At 36.5% G+C, this 20,323-nt stretch overlaps 2 protein-coding genes across 5 annotated transcripts; one reads left to right on the plus strand and one right to left on the minus strand.

Moving 5' to 3' along the window:
• Positions 1-8,663: 8,663 nt before the first annotated feature.
• Positions 8,664-10,529, minus strand: foxd1 (forkhead box D1). The gene has a single exon (XM_052102303.1). It carries the CDS (start codon positions 10,261-10,263, stop codon positions 9,217-9,219), a length of 1,047 nt encoding a protein of 348 aa, XP_051958263.1. The 5' UTR covers positions 10,264-10,529; the 3' UTR covers positions 8,664-9,216.
• A 110-nt stretch (positions 10,530-10,639) lies between these two features.
• On the plus strand, positions 10,640-20,278 carry LOC127626514 (transcription factor BTF3-like). Of its 4 annotated transcripts, none has more exons than XM_052102349.1 (7): positions 10,640-10,787; positions 16,211-16,279; positions 16,435-16,548; positions 16,663-16,864; positions 17,617-17,649; positions 17,856-17,918; positions 19,932-20,278. In XM_052102349.1, the coding sequence occupies exons 1-7, from the start codon at positions 10,785-10,787 to the stop codon at positions 19,976-19,978; spliced, it is 531 nt and encodes a 176-aa protein (XP_051958309.1). In that variant the 5' UTR covers positions 10,640-10,784; the 3' UTR covers positions 19,979-20,278. The 4 variants fall into 4 exon arrangements, with proteins under 4 accessions (XP_051958309.1, XP_051958329.1, XP_051958339.1 ...); XM_052102358.1 differs by lacking the exon at positions 10,640-10,787 and adding an exon at positions 15,341-15,397; XM_052102369.1 differs by lacking the exon at positions 17,617-17,649 and having other exon boundaries at positions 10,660-10,787.
• The last annotated feature ends 45 nt before the right edge of the window (positions 20,279-20,323 follow it).

Raw genomic sequence — 20,323 nt, forward strand, 5'->3', positions numbered from 1 at the left:
TGTGCACCTCTATGATGGTGATGGCAAAAAAATTATTTGAGCCTTTTGTTACTCCATAACTCTCAACGTTAGACTGTAGAATACGGTCAATGACTGAGGAAATGGTGGCGTCCTGTTCGTTCCAGAGGAGGTAGGTGAAGAAGGGAGGGTGCAAAGTGAGAAAGAAAGTAAGAAGCTGGCTGAAAGAGCAACGCTTCATGGGTGGTTCCCTCTGTTGCTTTTGGTTTAGCTGAATGAGTGACAGGGGCGTCATGCAAATGCGAAGTTCAGAGAGCAAGCATACACAGGAACTCTAAATGTCTGCTTTTCCTGGCCACACACATGCACGTGCTCTCTCGATTTCACACACAGTTTTTGACAGCCATCCTCAAAATGCTTATTTTAACAGCAAAGTCTACGTTTGTTGAATATCTTCTTGAAAAATTAAAAGCGATGAATAGCTTGTGAAATTGGACAACAGTTGTCTAATGGCATATTTACTGAGTAATAATTTTACTACATTCTTTACCAGCATGAAATGAGAAATTGACTACTTTAGGAATATTTTTTGTCATAGAAATTTACTTTGTGTGTTTAGCTATAAAGGGCAAAACCTTTAGCCAGTGAGAGAGAGAGAGAATCTTGAGCCTCTGGTTAATGTCCAATGCAGTGCGCGGTGTAGGTTACCTACGGGTGTCACTGTGATGAATGGCCCGGCGTAGCATGCTAAAATGTTTATGCTCCAGTGGTGTTATTGCGTGTAACTGGCGTCCACAATCAGGCTGTTTGGGAATATGCGATTGGGTCAGTCATTATAGGACACATAAAAAATAGCGAAGTATGTCTGTGTAGCAGCTACTGTAACAACCAGATTATTTTCCACAAGAATAGAAAAAGCTTGCACACATAAAACATACTCTCTCTCCCCTTCTCATTTTGAAAGTACAACACATTTGTTCCCCCAGTCTGTTTATTTATTGCACCTTAAAGTAATAAGAAGCATATATCAAGCCAACAGGAAATGAACCACCTCAAAACTGACTGATATAAAACAAGAATATGTAAAAGAAAAAATAATAATTTTCAGAACATTTTACAACATAATACTGTAAAATGAGGATGAAAATTGTTCTTTATTAAAATAATTACTGTATTCACTTAAAGGAAATGTGGACAAATTGAATCTTCCAATTCTAAACTGAGGACATAATAGGTGTGCTTATGTCATTTTATGGTTTTTAAAACTTTAGTTTTTTCAGCTTGATTATGCCTTAGGCCATAACTCTCTTCCAGGTGCTAAAAAGTTACAAAAAAGATCATCAGTAGTAGACAGGGTGTCTAAAGCATAATATTCTGGTTCTGATAGCAATGTTAGTGGTTGATGGTATATGCATCTGTTGAAGTCTGAAGTTTGCATTATTTCAACTTTATTTCTAAGGAATCATGTTTAATAGCGGAATTCCTGGTGAAGAACTACACTACCTATGATCCAGCCAAGAAAGTCTGCCAAACATGGCTGACATTGACCACCCACTTCCATGACCTGTGTATGATGCAATAAAGTCTCTCTACACTCTCAAACTACTTATAGATTTGTATATACCTGAATATTTTGCAATAAACTTAAAATGTATTATTTCTGTACTGATGGGCCTTATTTACAACTTTATAGTAATAGTTTATATTCCATCTTTTTTTCATTTGAATGTCATTTGCAATGCTTCAAGTGAATTACAACATTAATGGTTGGTTTGATTCATTGCTTCAAACTCTTTTAGGATGAATTTTATGAAATCCCTACGTAAAAAATGTATAGGATAAATATTCCAGAACCAAGACAGCTGAAATTGGGTGGACATTGTGGTGCTCAGGTGCTGTATTTGCCTTTGTACTGTAAAAAAAATAAAACATTGTTCACTCAAATTTACTAAAGCTAGTTGTCTATTTGCTTTGACTCAGTAAAGTTACATAAACCAAAAATATACATTTATTTTAACTTAAGAAGTTTTGTTGAGACAATTAAATAATCCACTGACAACACTGTTTATTATTAGTTATCTGGATTTAACTGGTTTTGTTCTAATAACTTTAAAAATGTGACACACAAGGCTACCCAGGAAGCTACATCACAAATTAACATCAACACACAACTATTAACTAACATTAAGTACAAAAACAACAAAAAATCGCAAAAAAATACAAATAAATAAGCCTACATCACTAAACTCATTATTTATTCATGCTGCAGTGCATGCTGGGAGCTGGTAAATCTTTGCTTTTGCAGTCAGTTTTTTTAAGTGAGTTGAAATGGCAAATAATATTGTCAATCCAACTTAAGTACAAGTTCATAGAATCAAACAAGATAAGTTAACAAATTAAGTTGATATGAAAGTTTAGTTGTGTCAACTCAAAAAGCTAGATGATACAACTAAACCTTAAAGTCAGTTTTTACAGTGTGTTGTATCAGTTGTGACTGTTTTTATGCCATGGCTATGGAGGTTTACATTTGAAAAATCTATGGTGTGAACTGTCTGTCAAGATGTGGTTTTAATATTTTGTTAATAATATTTTAAAGCATTATAATAAAAAATGTGCATCAAAATAGCTATCATTGAGAAGAGCTACTGAACATATTTTCATAACCTCTCTGCAGGAATCCCTTCAATTCATTAAGAAAACAGACAGCAGGACAAATAGGAAGATAGTATGGTGAAAATATATCAAAAGGCAGCTTTTTAGAGAAAGTACAGAAAAGAGAGACAAAAAGACAACATTGAAACAGAGATAGAAGCAGAAAGGAATAAAGAGATTAAGCAGAATTGTCAAAAGACACAAAAAAAATAGAGGAAGAAGAAAGCATGAAAGGAAGAGAGAAGTAATTGACTGAAGTTGGGTGGCAGAGAGACTAGTGTTAGTGGGCTCTATAACTCTCTCTAATTGGAGCTGTATTCAGACATGGCTTTAGTTTGCAAACTTGCTAATGGAGCGTAAAACACACACACACACACACACACACACACACACACACACACACACACACACACACACACACACACACACACACACACACACACACACACACACTCACATATACACACACAGTGTCCGTCTCTGTATAGCTAGAGGATAAGTGTTGCTGGGCTACAATGTGAATAGGGATTCAACACCTCCCATGTAGGGTATTCACTGCCTTATTACATCTCTGCTGCCAATATGTCTCTTGCTTCTTCACACACACACACACACACACACACACACACACACACACACACACACACACACACACACACACACACACACACTCACCCCTGTTGATGTCATTAGAACCAAACTAGAAATTCTGTTCAAATACTGCATATGCTCTTGACAGTATTTTGCATACAAAGCTTTTTATTTTGCTGTATTTTAAAGTACATTTCTAGTAAAATATTAATATAAGTTTTCTTTGATTTTGACAATTAAGTTTATTGTTCGCCATGTACTTTAAGTTTTTGTGGTCCAGTTTTGCCTCACTTTTGCACATGTAAAAAACGCATTATGGCAGTAAATAATCAGTATTGTCAAATTAGATCAGTCTAGTCAGGTCTAGTTTTCATCACACTGTAAGGAGCCTAAATGTATTATTAGTGTTTGTTTCAGGGTTGTTTATATTTGCATAATCACTCTGACATTGTAAGATTATAATAGTCTATGTCTGTGGGAACTGTGGTGCAGAAAATGGTGTATAAGAGCTGTCGGCTCTTTACAGGTTAAAATGGTCATGTCCATGTCCCATTCTCAGTCTCTCTCCTTCACTTTCCGGTCAGCCTTTACTGTCATGAATAAAGGCTAAAAAGCCCAAATATAATTTAAAACCAAAAAATGTTTATGGTAATTGTTATACTGGAGTTTGCACTGTTGATATCATATCAGACAATATATACTGTCATCATTCAGTCCAAGTGAAATGCGGTGCAGTAATTGTTGTGTCAGTAGACATTGTAGTGTGCTTTACCTTGACTGTTAGCTTTCAGACACTATGGCTTTTGATATCCCTGATCCTCATAACCTTTAAACTTTGCTGGATAAACTTCTGACTGGGAATTTTGGATCAAGCTCAGCAACACCACATTAAAATGAATACTTAAAAACAAAAATGTTATCAAACGTCTTTGAAAAGTTTACTTACTTTTTAAGTTTTGTAAACTGTAGAATCTTCCTGTGGTTTATTGGTGCTGCTGTCCCACTCCCCCATTTCTGTTGTGGATTTTGCTCACTATGTAGTTCACTCCTGTCTGGGTTGTTGTTGTTGTTTGTGTGTTTGTGTGTGTGTGTGTGTGGGCAGGTTTAAGTGGTTTACAAGGTTACAAACTGGTAATTACAAGGGTATTATGCTATTAATGTGGTTTATGAGGACATTTCTTGTGTCCCCATAATTCAAATCGCTTAAAAAAAAACATACTAAATTATGGTTTTTTTTAAATGTAAAAATTCAGAAAGTTTTTTGTGAGGGTTATGTTTAGGGGATAGAATCTATACAGTATAAAAATCATTATGTCTGTGGAGATTCCTCATAAGTATAGCAGCACCAACATGAGTGTGTGTGTAGTGCGTGTTTGTGTGTATTTGAAAATAAATATATATATATATATATATATATATATATATATATATATATATATATATATATATATATATATATATATATATATGCCTTACACCATATTATTATTTTTATTGTTATTGTTATTATGATGATTATTATTATTATTACTACTACTTCTACTGTTTATTTTATTTGTTGACATTGAAACTTTATATTTAATCATTTTATTTTTTAGACATTTTAGAAGCGGCGAGGCATTTAGAGCCGTTTCCCTCTGGTAGGTACATTTATGCATTTGGTGGATATGTACCAGCGTTTTTTCCTCAATCCGTAATTTGAGGTGTACATCATGAATAATTTATTCTATTAGTTTCAGGATTTTTGGGTAATAACCAATAATCAAAGTAGGCTAAATGTGCTGTGACAACATGCAAATAACAGCACAGTAATAATAACAATAATAATTTAATATTAAACAACGACAGCCATAATAATAATAATAACAAAATAATTGTTATTATTATTACAAGTATAATAGTTGTTGTTATTAATGTGTCAATAATATATTACAATCATCTCTATGATTTAATCAGTGCAGAAATGAGCTAATATTTATAAATATATGATTTCACCATTATTAAAATGAGAATGTATTTGTGACCAAATGCTGTTTTCTTTAAATTGTACTGAAATTGCTATGGTTTTAAACAAAATTAGGCCAAGATCATTCAAAAGGCATATGTGACGAAAACCTTGTAATTATTACATTATCAACAGTTGACTCTGGTATAAAAAACGGTATCTTAAAATGAACTAGATTAGGCCATGTTAGATTATTACAATAAAGCAAAACGTCGTGATGTGTGTGTGTGTGTGTGTGTGTGTGTGTGTGTGTGTGTGTGTGTGTGTGTGTGTGTGTGTGTGTGTGTGTGTGTGTGTACACAGAGCAAACATACTATTCAAAATTGAACCATGAATACAACATCCATTATGTTACTCATGAGAGGTTGTTTTAAATGACCAGTGCAATGACGGAGACAACATTATTGTTTTGATTGCTATTTTTATTTTATTAATATATTTAACAAAATACTTGTAAATCGTAACTAATATGCTTGCGCTTTTATGTTAAATCAAATTTGGAAATTTAGAAATATACATTGAGGTCTGATTTGAACTCAATACCTAAATGAAAAATCTGGTCTGTTCGAAACGTGTTATGTTTAACATAGGGTCAATTGAAATCTATAGTCATGTGGATTTAGCCACTTTGCTTTAACGTGATCATATTGGGTTTACTGGTGGTCAAAAATAAAACATAAATAGCATATAATCGGCTACTGTTTTGAACCGTTTCACTCATTGTGTGGCAAATCACATAGCCACAAACCAACCAATTCCTAGATGTCTTTATTTGTTACTGAAGTATAATGTGCGTGTGTGATTGTAGGCTATCACTGGGTTTTATCGTCAAGGGGAATTAAGGACAGGTGGAAGAGATCTTTGTCTCTATTTAAATCGCGCCCTCATCTATCCTCCATGTCCGATATGTGTAGTGGGTGTCGCGCGGGAATAGAAGATGTATGTGTATTATTTCAAAATGATGCAATAGCAGCCAACTATTGAGATTACTCATTTTTTAATGGGCGCCTTGAAGTTTTTTTTTTATTATTATTATTTTTTAAGAGAAGCATTGGTCTTAGGATAGCTTAGCTATAGGTCTGCTCTTAAGATTTTACACTACTATTCTGTTCACACCAGGCTGCTAGCATAGTAACCATCTATAATATATGAGCCTGACGAGAAGGCAACGCCATAGCAGATTTGAGCACGCGAACGGTCTTCTTTGCAGGTCAGCTGCACGAGCCAAATGACGCCTGAATGGTTGCGCAAGAGACACTCTTGAGCTCTTTCAAGCAGCCGAAAGACTATAGAATCCATTTAACAAAATCCCATCTGTATCTACATGAACTTCTTAATTGAACTGTTTACTGTGGAATATTTAACCTTGTCACGTTTGTGTCCAGCGAGCAGTTGAACAATTACGTCATAGTGGCTGTTTGCGTGCATGTAGCCTAACGTTTCCTGCTGCTCCATTGGCCTACTGAACCATCTCTCCTGTGCGTTTCCTCTGCGTCCACTCTAGATAGGCATTTACATTTACATTTAAGATGCACAGGGCCACAAAGAAACACAAAAACAAATATTAATTTGGTTTTATTTTCCATAAGTATACTATTGCTAATTTTAAACCCCTTGTGATTGCCTAACAATATTTGTCATATGGGTTGGTCTCAAAACATGTTCTATTGTGGTCCTAATTGTCGTTTATCTATATTACAAACCATTATCCTGTAGTAGGCATCCAAAAGGCAGTAAATTATGATGGCTGCCAATGGCTGTAGTTCAGCAAACTGGCCTCTTTCGCTTCTCCACACATAAATCGTGCTAACGAATTTAGCCATCTGTTTAACTGTCCGATTTCTCAATTTTACTATTTTATCTTCTGCTCATTGTGTGAATTGAATCCCCTATTAACACCACATATAACCAAAAGAGAGGAGAGTTCTCCCATGGACAAGGCCAGCTGGATCAGATCACGCAGATTATCATCGACCTGAGGGCAGGGAAACACCCAACACACCACGTTTCTCACCCCAGTGACACTATGCTGTCGCTGGGTATAATTACGGAGATAAATGTGGGAAAGAACATAGCGATATGCCATGAAGATGAGAAGCGAATATAACAAGAATGGTATATTTAAGGGTAGTCACATCTGAATGGACAGTATTTTGTGATCATGTGGAATATGCAGACAATTGATTGATTGATTGATTGACTGGAGATTATTTCAAAGTGGTATAAAGAACACCAGAGGTAATTGCATGAACAGACGGAATTGATTATATTGGCTGCTATCTAAATGACTAAATGTGTGTAATCTACAATATTTGAGTGTCATTGTAGGGCCATAGCCATTTCGTGTGGTATCTGGTATAAATGTGAAATATGTTAAATAACTGCTATCTTTCTTCAAACTATTAATTCAAAGCGGCATTATGTACCCTCCAAGCTTCAGAAAATAAATAGCGTGTCATCCTGTTGTTATCCAGTAGCACATCACTCAGACGCTCTTGACCTTCAATGCACAGCAGATTTACAGTGTTCGGATAGGTAACACACATTGCTTTTCCAATTGATAAATGGGCAACCCCTCACAAAGACCTTCGTTCAACTGGACAGTCATCGAATAGTCATCTTTATCATCAAATTGATTATATTTGATCCGTTTATCCTTGGCAAAGAAAGATACATAGGCGTTCTGGAGTTCATCTTCTACTAACCGAGTTAAACTTGTCATATTGAGACAAAATACGCCTGCTTGTCCTTCCACCACAGCTCCCTCGTAACCTTTATATTAGGGTTCAACTGCGCCTCTACTTTCTCTCTTTCTGTGTGTCTCTCTTGCCTTCTCGCATACACAGTGGGTTGTTTCCTTAAGCAATGACGTCATCGAAAGCTCGAAGATTGCTGTAACAGCAAATGCAGTTGACACGAGCTGAGAAGGACACAAATTCTCATCATATATGTGTTAATAAAAATATATTATTATTATTATTATTATTATTATTATTATTATTATGCTGTTGTTGTGCATGTTATTTTTGTTTATTTTCTTACAATACAGTATATAGGCTCGTGTAGCAACCCAATAGGTTTACTCCTCTCAAAACATATAGATATTTGTGAAATTGAAGGCCTATTTTGTCATTGGAAGTGACTACATTTATGCATTTTTATCATGCTATTTCTACTTGATCTAACCCTAAAATGTGTTTTCTTGGTGTAACCTAATGTATTCAGGTTTATTCAGTGATTCAGTAAAATAATACTTTTGACTTGAATCAAACCAGTTCATTTAGAAGTCACCACATGAAGCAAATTTTAAGGTTGCCATTTTTTTCAGTAGGCCTATGGTTGTATTTATTTTCAGAATACAAAAGGATCAAGGCAAAGTAAATACCTGGTAAGACCACAGTAGCCTATAGTGGTATTATCTTATTAGCACATCTAAAGCTGTAGACCAGACCGTGTTGCTGTCTATCAATGAGTTCATTTCCACTCAATTTAATTTGTAAAACAATATTTATTATTAATGAAAATCAGACCGTGTAAAAAATATCACAGTTCGAGTATACAATACCAAAGAATGTACAATGCTAATTAGGCTACTGAGAAGTACACGTATAAAAAACGATTTTTACCCTCGTGAATTTTAATTACAAAGTACAAAAAAAAAAAAAAAAACAACATTTAGTCAAACTAGAAAACATTTGTGTCTTCACACAAAATATATAATTGTAGACATTTGATATTTTTTATAGCCTGTAAAAATGTTGTCCTGAGACGCCCTTTGCGGTGATTACCCCAATCACATTAACATCGAAAAGTTGGGGGCGGAAATTGAATTGAACTAAAATGTTAACATAAATATATATTTTATATTTCACAGCTTGAATATAGGCACGGAGGTGTTACTGTCCACTATTCAGCTGCGTTTATGAAATAAACAAAACAATACAAAAATGATCCTACCTTAAACATAGGAGTGTATCGCTTTCGAAATGTTTAAAATGTTAGTTAAGAAATTAACAGCCGCTCGTGCCACTAACAATCCTGTTTGCGTAGGTTTCATGTAAAGCCAGTGGTCCGTGCAAGACTCCCGGTAGTGGATGTGGTGGGTTTGGGGAGAGCTGAGACGCGAGTGTCGGCGGCAGCATTGGGACCACCGGCGAGGTCCGTGAGGCACAGTGCGTGTTCGTTGGGCTTAAAGAACTCCCAATAATGCTTTCTATGGAGAAAGGTGAATGGTGAACCGGGGACTTGGCAGCATTCTGTATGGGGGAGGAAAGACCGGGACTTAGTGGAGGATAGAAGCGCGAGCGGGCGAGCTCCGTAGTGGTTGGCATGAGGGAAGGCGCTGGGATGAGAGTTCCGGTGTGAGGATGCCGGGACGGGTGCGGCGGCTGCTGTTGCTGCTGCTGAAAGGCGAGGAGCGCAGAATGCGCATGGTAAGACTGCAGCTGTAGACCGTATCCGCAACCGTAAGGTCCGTAGCCGTATGCAGCGGCAGCGGGGAGAAAGCTTCCGTGATCCCGGAGAAGTTCTGGCGCTGGCTGGCGTTTAAAGCGTTTCCGGCGTCGTAAAAAGCTCCCGTTATCAAACATGTCGGCTGACTCTGGGTCTAGTGTCCAGTAGTTGCCTTTACCGGGGTTCCCTGGCTCCCGTGGTATCTTGACGAAACAGTCATTTAAGGACAGGTTGTGTCGGATAGAGTTCTGCCAAGCTGGGAACTTTTCCCGGTAGTATGGGAATCTGTTACTGATGAAGTCACAAATTTCGCTGAGCGTTAGACGCTTCTTTGGACTTTGGAGGATTGCCATGGTGATGAGTGCGATGTAGGAGTATGGGGGTTTCACCAGCGAGTTTTTTGTAGCTGGCTTGTAGGGGTCCCGTGCGGTGGAGGCATCCACACCAGGCGGGGAACCGTTGAGCAGGATCTCGTCATGCATCTGAGCCACCTCGTCCACGTAGGAGCGTGTGTGCCCGTCACCATCATCTCCCTCCCCAACCACGTCGATGTCGGTCTCCTCTGAGAGCACAGACGCATCCGACATCTCAGAGCTCAAAGTCATGGCTCTCTCCCGCCTGTTGGGCTACGGCGGAGAAGCGCTGTGTGTGCTGAGCCTGCGTGTTACCTGCGCTTTCGATCCTGGAGAACTCATAAGACGCGTCGAGCAGATACGTGAGAGGCAGAGAGGACGTGCCAGCGCGTCACGGGTGCCATAGGCTTTTAATTGATTGATATCAGCTCCGAATCAAGAGGTCGTCTTGATCGCAACATCCACACGCTTATTCTATAGGGGGAGTATCGGGGGAGACCCTCCTAAAGGCCAAATCAGGATTCCAAAGAGGGCGGACCTTTCCTTACGCTTTATACCAGCTGCCTGATCACATGACAACCATTCGTCACCACTGCTATTGAGGAGATAAAAAATATCAGGCAGAAAACGGTCTTTGAAAGATAACCCCAAGAACTGTGAAGTTAATCTCTATCTTTGGTTGTCGTCAGGATTTTTCATGTACTGGGTGAAATGCAACTGTCTTTGTAATAGACTCGGAGATGTGAGAAGATCAGCGAACTAAGCACAACGATATGGTAGGACCCTCCCCGACTATTGTTATATTTTTCACAAAAGGATGACACCCGTATAAACTAATCCCAATGTTGGGCATAACGTTTAACGTGAGGTTCCTGGACATAATGGAATTGTTGTTGAGTGGATTTTGAAATGCTTCCACATATGCGCATGGGCCCCATGTCTGCGCTCACTATACATCGTAGTTTGCGTGACACGGGAGTGCTCTAGATCATCCGTGAGCCATTGGTAATGGAAAAAAGTCAGCTGTTAACTCGCATCAGTCACGCGGATCACGAAAGAGCATTCGAGCTCGAGAAAAAGAAGGGCACATGTAGTGCCCCACAGTGAGAGGCCAAAATGGTCATATTCATAATTCATATTGGTATCTTGTCGAATAATAGTCACAATATTCATTATAATTTCTCCCTCTTTTAAATATGAGCATTTGTGAATATACCGGGATATTGGAAGGCTCTGATTCTGCACAATACGCAAAAAGTCTACGTCGTTGAATAGTTTGGGCGCCGCTTTCATAATGACAACGTTCTCATAGGCCAGAATTAAAACAATAAACAATATAACAATAAACCCAGCTTGTTAATGCCTAAAAAGACACAACCAATTGTTGAATATGTACAGCTTATAATAATTAGCCTAAATATAAGCAGGATAAAATCAGTCAATTATTATGCGGATATGCCTATAATAATCCTTTGTGAAATTATTTTGGGATGAAAACAGGTTATAGGCCTACAATGATTTTATCTATCTTTTCATCATTCGGTTTCTTTTCCCACTTTTGTTTTTAGACTGTCAGTTTAAAGCCGAATACTATTTCTCTCAAAGTCTGAATGGCGTTAAAGAGAAAATCTATTGGCTGTGAAACTTAATTGCTGAGGTTAACAAAGCAATTACAACCATTGCATATATATATATATATATATATATATATATATATATATATATATATATATATATATATATATATATATATATATATATTTCTGACTCTTTTCAATAATTAATTAATTTACTTACTTATTTGAATAAATAAATATTAATTTGACTAAACTGTTCATCTATAATGGTGCAGTATTATTATTAGCTTATTAATACTGTACTACTGCTACTACTGCTACTACTAATAATGTTATACTATTGGTATAATTTAAATAGTTATTTATTTATACTATTATTCGGATAAAAACAAACCAACAAACAACACTCAGCCAAGTCGTTATTCTCGCTCTGCCAAAGAAAATAACAAACATTTGAACAGAGAGAAATTGCATTTAAATTTGGTTACTAAAACAACTTGTGGTAGGAGTGATGAAAACATTCCTGTCCAAAACAGACACAACACTGACCGTTAGAAACTCGTGGACCCGACATAAAATAGAGGACTTTTCAAACTTCTCAAAATAAATGATCTTTTCATTCTTTATTACAGCTTCATGTTAGTTATGGAGGATCCCGTGGGTATAAGGGGTATTTTTGTATGATGACAAAAACATCTGGTCCGGTTTGATGGCCGTTTTATGGTAACTCATGTGGTTAGGCTTGTGTAGGCTATTTAACATATTTACTTCCAGCAGATATTATGGACTGTACTAGTGCCATCTCGCGGCAGTTTCATCATTCTTAAGGTAAACTTTTTATTTGTTCAAACAATTCATCAAAGCTCAGCTACGCCTCAGTTTTGTTCCCTGCATTATTATTTTAGATAAAGTAATAATAATAATAAAACAATATATAGCCTAAGAAAATCTCTGATCTAATCTCTCTTTGAAAGCAAACCTGGCTTTAAATGCAGTTGTGGTGGTTACACCTTGAACCGAAGAGTAGCCTCTATTTTTTTTTTTTTTTGACTTATTAAAGTTATTCGAATTGCCTGTATTTATTTAATAAACATTTAATTAACGTGACCTGTCCGTTGTATTTTTCCAGGGATTTTTAAAAAAGTATTTTAGATGTGTTTTATGTCAAATTATCCGTGTTAATAGATTGCTGAAAAGAAAAGAAGTGAAATGAAAAGGGGGGAAAATAAAAGAAAATATCAGTGACTAAAATTGCACGATGCAAGGTTGCACGGCTACAAAATAAAATGCTAAATGCAAGATAATTAAGCTATAGGCTACATGTAAGTGTAAAACAAAATCTTTATTCTGGGGTAGAAGTCTAAAGGTGGCAGTTATAAGCACAATCATGAGCGGCTTTATTTAATGAAAAGGTTGGAAGCTGTAAATAATCCTATATTACGATCTAAAATAGCAGCCGGATATAAAACTTTTAGATCAGAGACAAAGGCAGATAACCTTGCGTAAAGAGGCTTTATATTTCGGTTTAATTTAGAAGGATCTACACAATTAAATGTTAAAGAACGGCCAAACGTGTTTTTCAGGAAAGAAAACTTTCACTTGCTTCTTGCTTGCATTACATTATATGAACCCTGAACATAGTGAAACCGAACAAATGGTTTATTTAAATATGATTACAAATGAATTACAGTTTAATTTCATGTAGCATATATATATATATATATATATATATATATATATATATATATATATATATATATATATATATATATATTAATAAGATACATTTTCAAATATGGGAGGATGCTCGATTCATATCAGGACTGCTGTTCCAACGCTGTTCCTATTGGCTGTGGCATAATTGTTTTGCGCGTGCGAGTGAATGAAATTGAATTTTTGAGAACCAGGACGCGGTAAGCCGGGTCAGGGCTCGTATGGTTAAACCACAACTAAAGTGTTTCTACATTTCTGAAGCGGTGAGCCCATGCGACTTCCGTGCCATGGGGTACCATAGCACTCGACGCGCGAACCCAATCCCTGCCTGCCACTCGGTGACAAATCCCATGGATGTAATCTGAATTTTCGAAAAATGCAACTCATAAATTGCAAAGACAAACCTACTTAAAGTTATAATGTGTATCAGTGCGTTTTGAAAGTGCTTAAAAATCTGCTGCCCTCCAATGGATAATGCATTTATAAAATGATATATTTTTCTGCATTTGGATTGTGTTTTCTAACTTTTCAAGTGTGAAAAGTATTTAATATTTTAAAATATTTCACTTCCCTCTCCCACATATTTAGTTACGTTCACAAATTAAATTTACATTCACATGAAAAAGCCTAGCCAATCTTCCACGTTTCATGAGGAGTGGAACTTCTGACATGACTTCATATTTTCATGGGATAAATACTTTTTTGTTTTATATACTTTTTATTTACTTGTTTTCTTGTTTAAACATCCAAATCCTGAACTTTCCATGTTTCATAATTTCTTTAGTGTTTAGGGCTTTAAACCCATTGGCAAAAGTGTGATGACTTTATTCTTTAAAAGCCTGCCAAAAGGTCTTACACTTTTTGATAATTTGTATCATTATTTATTTATTAAATGTATTTTATTAATATTTTTGGCTGAGTAAGATTTGTCATTAAACAGAAAGATGTTACTATGATGCAGAATCCACCCTCTTTCATTTTATTTTCCAGAAGGCCTGCTATATGGTCAGATCACACCTTTGCCCCTGATCACTAAAAGAAATCACGTGATATATATTAATAGTTATTTATACACATTCTGGTATCCTTGCATTTAAAGTAAAATCATATATTCTCCTGTATAGGCTTTAGTTAACCAAAAGTCCACCAAAAGCAATAGTGTTAAGTATTTAAGACGGTATCATATATAATTACTTTTAGGCACATCAAGTAGTTTAATGCTTTACATTATAAATTATTTTAATCAGATTACAGTTACTGACTTTCAATGAATGTAATACTTTTAAGTACATTACTTGGGTTACAAATATTTCTAAAAATATATGATTTAGGTGTAAAACAGTTAAAATGTGAATTCATAAGTTCATGTTACTTTCTAAAACACTCATATGCATTTTTGTGACAGCTGAAGGGTGTGCGACAATGAACAAGGAGAAAATAGACATTCATTTTGAATTTGTTGAGCAGGAAAACAACAAAAATTTAAAGTGTTTTAGAAAGTAACATGAAAGTAAAGTAATTAGTAATGTGATTACTTTTCCCCATGAAGTAATTAGTAAAGTAACCCACTTACAAATTTTACAGAAGTAGTTAATAATTTGTAGTGGATTACTTTTTTTGTGTAAAAAGCATGATGTTTCACTAGCCTATTTGAAATTGGCTACTAAAAGGTGCTATATAAAAATACATTTTAATCATCTGAGAACGGAAACCAATTCAACCTGTTTTCTCCAAAAACTTATTTTCGCTTGCAAAGCCCCGTTTTGGATATTTTTGGTAAAAACTTGAAGGCTTACAACTAGGGCAATAATAAATAACAGGTGTTCACATTAACCATTTAATTTGCTATAATAATAATTGGTGTCGTTATTTCTTGTTAGTATAGTGTAATTTAAACTCACTTGTAACTAATAAAATGAAAGCATCATTTTACAGAATGCATCCGACAATACTGACCGAACTCTATTCGTGGCCCAGAGAGGCAGGCAGAAATTCAAGTTCCAGCCCACTGCGTCTCATTTTAGCCCTGTCGTCACATCCGTCCTCCTCTCTCGCTTCCATCTTACTCTCCGCGTGTGTCTGCTGCTAGCGTGCAGGTCAGTGAGGAGCTCTAAAATACTATATTTCCTACACAACTACTGCTGGTTCCGCGGCGCAAGGTAAATAAGAATCGTATTTACCCAAAGCGGCTGCTGTTTTTTTAGGAATCGCCAGTGGAAAGGTGCCGGAATCGTTTCGGGTGAGACTCGGCCCTGCCGGTAGAGACAGGCCTGATAGCGCATGAGATACTAGCGCTCCTGCTAGCTCACTGCAAACAAACGCCACGAGTCTTCAGACGCCGACCGATTTCCATAATATTATCCAGTTTAATTTGTGGAGATCTTAATTTTAAAAACGTTCATTGACGAAGTACTTTGTTATGGATATTTCATAAGTTTCTACGTTTTATCAATTGGCTAACGCTTTTTCTGTGTCGTTCAGGAATTTCACCGTTTGTTTGGAGGCCAATCCGTCGTATTGTTTTGAGTTTGAAACTGTTAATCGTTGGGTGAGTGTCGACGTGATGTAGCGCGCAACTACCAGACTTCATTTACTTTAGTCGAGCGGTCGCTCTTGTTTGGCTCGTTCAGAAGGCCTGATAAACCATCTCTGTTTTTTCCTCTCTGACCCTTCTTACAGGCCGCTGCTTTTAATATAAATCCGTCGTTATTTGATTTAAGTGGAATTTTGTGCATGGACCCGAATTTAGCGGTTTAGTTTTGGCTGTGTTACATGTGTTTAGAAGATTTTTTTGAGGACTAAACCCTTTTCATCTGTGTCATTTATGACGCACCCCATTAAATAATTTGTACCCTTAACTCCATCCTGCACTGTACAACACCACTGACATCATTCTGTGTGTCTTACAGATGAAAGAAACAATAATGAATCAGGAGAAATTAGCCAAGTTGCAGGCACAGGTTCGCATCGGTGGAAAGGTAAGCGAGATTGTATGATGTGTTGAGCTTATAGAGAAAAACCCACACGAAAAATTGGAAAAGGCTTAACTTTTTATATTTTTTTTATTTACTCAATAGTTGTATGCAACCCAACCGTAGTTCCCCTCAAATGTATTGACTGCTTTTTTTGCTAGGGTACCGCCCGCAGAAAGAAGAAGGTGGTCCACAGAACAGCCACTGCAGATGACAAGAAGCTCCAGTTCTCCCTTAAAAAGCTGGGAGTAAACAACATCTCGGGAATTGAGGAGGTAATGTTTTATTCAGCAAAAAAAAAGTCAGCAAATAACTGAAATGTTGTTTAGATGCATATTTTGGCCATTCAACTAAAGTTTTCTGAAATGTTTTGCACTGTTACCTTGCAGGTGAATATGTTCACAAACCAGGGCACGGTAATCCACTTCAACAATCCCAAAGTGCAAGCCTCACTTGCGGCGAACACCTTCACCATCACAGGCCACGCTGAGACCAAGCAGCTCACGGAGATGCTGCCCTCTATCCTCAATCAGCTGGGTGCTGACAGCCTTACCAGTCTGCGCAGACTTGCAGAGGCCCTACCCAAACAAGGTGTGTGATTCAGTTAAAGCCGTTTTTTGCTTGGTGTATTGCCATTCATTTTATGTAGCAAGCACCATAGTGAAATAAGTTCACAGAGTCATAGTTGTGTGTCTTGCTAACAGTTAAAAGCACATGTATGGGGGAGGGGTGTCACAGCTGCTGGTTTATCTATTCCTTCAGAATATACACGTTTTAATAGATGTGCAGTTGGCTATTCAGGCCTTGACTAAATTACTTTGTTCTGATAGAAAGGCTTGAAGCAGGCTTACCGTTTTACCAAACACCTTAATAGTACTTAAAGGCATAGTTCACCCAAAATTGAAAATTCTCAACATTTGCAATCCAAGTGAATGGTGGTCTGGCCTCAGAAGCCCCAAAAAGGAGGTTAAGTCAGCACTCTGACAGTAATCTATATGACTCCAGTGGTTTAATCAATGTCTTCTGATTTAGTTGGTTTTGGGTGAGAATAGACTAAAATGTAACTCCTTTTTCACAGTCTCTGCAAGCATGATCGCCAAGGAGACTGCTGTCAAGATTAACAGTAAAAATTCTAGAAAAGAGTTATATTTTGGTCTGTTCTCACCCGAAACCAACCGGATCGCTTAAGAAGACACTGATTAAACCAATGGAGTCATATAGATTACTTTTGTGCTGACTTAATCTCCTTTTTGAGTTTCTGAGGCCTGATCACCATTCACTTGCATTGTATGGAGTTACAGAGCTGAAATATTCTTCTAAAAATCTTTATTTGTGTTCTGCAGAAGATAGTCATTCACATCATAGATGGCATGAGGGTGAGTAACTGATGAATGTTTATTTTTGGGTGAACTATCCTTTTCATTTAGAACCAATGGCTTATTTCTTGTTTTGTTAGTTTAAGATCGAAACTCTTGGATATGTTATTGATTGACAGTAAATGCTTTAGAATCACCAACTAAAATTGTAAATGAGTACATGATTTTAAACCGTGTTGACATTAAATCTTCACCCATCATTTCAGCTGGTGATGGAAAGGCACCCGTAGCTGGTGGAGAGGAAGATGATGATGATGATGATGTTCCAGGTTAGTATGCTTATTTGCTAAAATGTTTTTTTATATCTTGTGTATTTTGATGTATTTTTATATACATTCTTGCTTGTAGAGCAATCTTTACCATATGGGGTTTTTGTGTGTGGTAATGTAAGCAGAGCACGCTTTCTTATGTTAGCATAGTGACTCTGCTTGCAGTGTAGTAATGCCCAAAAAAGGAAGGTTTAGGCAATTCGTTTTTGGCTCTAGAAAGTGCCATCATGGACTAGTGTTTAAAATCTTCTCTATTGTTTATGAGTACTGAAAGCTTGGTTTGCTTTTCTTTTTGAAGCGAGTGGGGGGGGGGGGCAGCACATAAGGTTGCTATTACAATTCCCCACTTCTCCTCCCAGGGAAAACGCCACTCAGTAACCAAAGTCTCACAAATGTTAAGTATGATTACATCTCCGATACTACAAAATGAGCTTGGCCACATGATGACAAAGGGTTAACAGCTGTACCATAACTGAGATTCAACCTTTTCTGTCCCCTCTGAAAACAATCAAACTCCAGCCTTCTGTTAGTGATTTCTACTCTTGACACCCTGGAGCAGAATAGTTGATGTCCCATTTATCAGATTTCATCTCATAAATGAAAACCTGCTTTTGATCATCTATGGTTCCATTTTTACAGCTGTGGACTTTTGAGTCCCCCTGTGCTCGTTCGTGTCTGATGTGGAAATCACATACTAGGGTTGCATGGTTTACCGGTACTAACAAAGTTTTGCGATACCCAAAAAATTAAGATGGTACGATATTATCTTGTTGCTAATTTCGGTACCATATTACAGTATGCTGTCATTAGCTAAATAAAATGTGATGTGACAATTTGAAAATGAAATAAAAAAAAAAAACATCTGGACATGGCCAAGTGTGATCATTAAACAGCAAAAGGATGTAATTTCATTAAATATTATACAGTCACATGTGCTGTATGCTGCAGAATGAACAAGGTGCCACTCTGCTCTGTCATCTGCTTTACACAAACACAACACACCACACACTACTGGTGCTTAATTTTCATGCATTGTGTTTAGAATGTAAACGGCTGTTAACACTTAATTGAATGCCGGGTGCAGCTTGGAGATTTCAGCTCTGAAGTCATGATGGGATTATCTCAGCATTAATGGGAAGCTTGATATAACTAACCCGTCAAAAACAAAGAACTCAATGGTCTGTCAAAATAAGTCAATCTAAAGTAAAATTTCAATTCAACTGGATGTGAAATTGAAGACCGAAAAATATAACTACTGAATACAAATTTTATATTCAAAGAGTAGCAATAATACTAATAATCTAATATTAAATGGTTGTTTTAATGATTATTATCTGTTAGCAATATCACAAATGCATGTGTTTTTATCGGCATGTTGTGATTCATGCATCAGCATGCCTTCAGTAACAGGTAATCTGATTATATTTTCATTGATGTTATCATTAATACCGTTAAACTCTTATTCAGCATTTTATTTGACCAAAAATAACATAACATTTAAAAAAAATATATATATATATTTTTTATTAAAGCTGTATGTATCAATTTGATCATAACATTTAACATGGAATCAAGAAACATTTACATGGAAAACACATTTGTATCTGTGAGACTTTATGCAGTTCTTTTAATTGTCATTTTATGAGTAAATTCATCAGAAATCTGAGGCATTTTATTTGTTGATTATAATATCGATACCGAGGTACCAGTGCTGGTATCGTGCAGAAGCCAAAATATTGGTAGCATAGCAAACCCTACCACACAAAATGATCTCAGCAGAGAAACTGAGAACTTTAGAATTTACCTTTCCATATGTTTCTATAAACACTAGTAGGTTGTTTCACAAAGATGAGATTAAGTTCCTGTCACTTTAAAACTGATTGGATTGTCAGACTTTCATGGATCTTCCTAAACCATGGTGTTTTCACCCATCATATACCCTTTAAATTGTCATTGTCTATATGATGTTGATATGATTTTGTTTTATCAAATGCTTGTTTCCTCTCTTTGCAGATCTTGTTGAGAATTTTGATGAGGCTTCAAAGAACGAGGCAAATTAACTTGATGGGAAAGGCGTTTGAAACCTCTGGTCTCAGCGGAGACATGTGGGACTTTTTTTTTTATAAATATTACATCCCCAAATCTCCTATATCTTGTGCACTGATGTGACCCATTTGTGTCCATGCTGAGAGTATGAGATTGTTTGTACCACATGGCTTCATGCACAGTGTGTTTGTTTGCTTGTGCGGTCCAAGAGGCATTTTTGCCTCCCACCTTCCCTGTTACTGAGGCTCTGTTTGCAGCCTATCTGAATCAACATTTGGAAATAAATATTTGCTATTGACAAAACGCTTATTAAATACACTTTCTTTTTGTCTTTTTTTTTTTTTTATTGGGGCCCAGTT

Source organism: Xyrauchen texanus, chromosome 3, assembly GCF_025860055.1.
Source record: "Xyrauchen texanus isolate HMW12.3.18 chromosome 3, RBS_HiC_50CHRs, whole genome shotgun sequence".
NCBI classification, from domain to species: Eukaryota; Metazoa; Chordata; class Actinopteri; order Cypriniformes; family Catostomidae; genus Xyrauchen; species Xyrauchen texanus.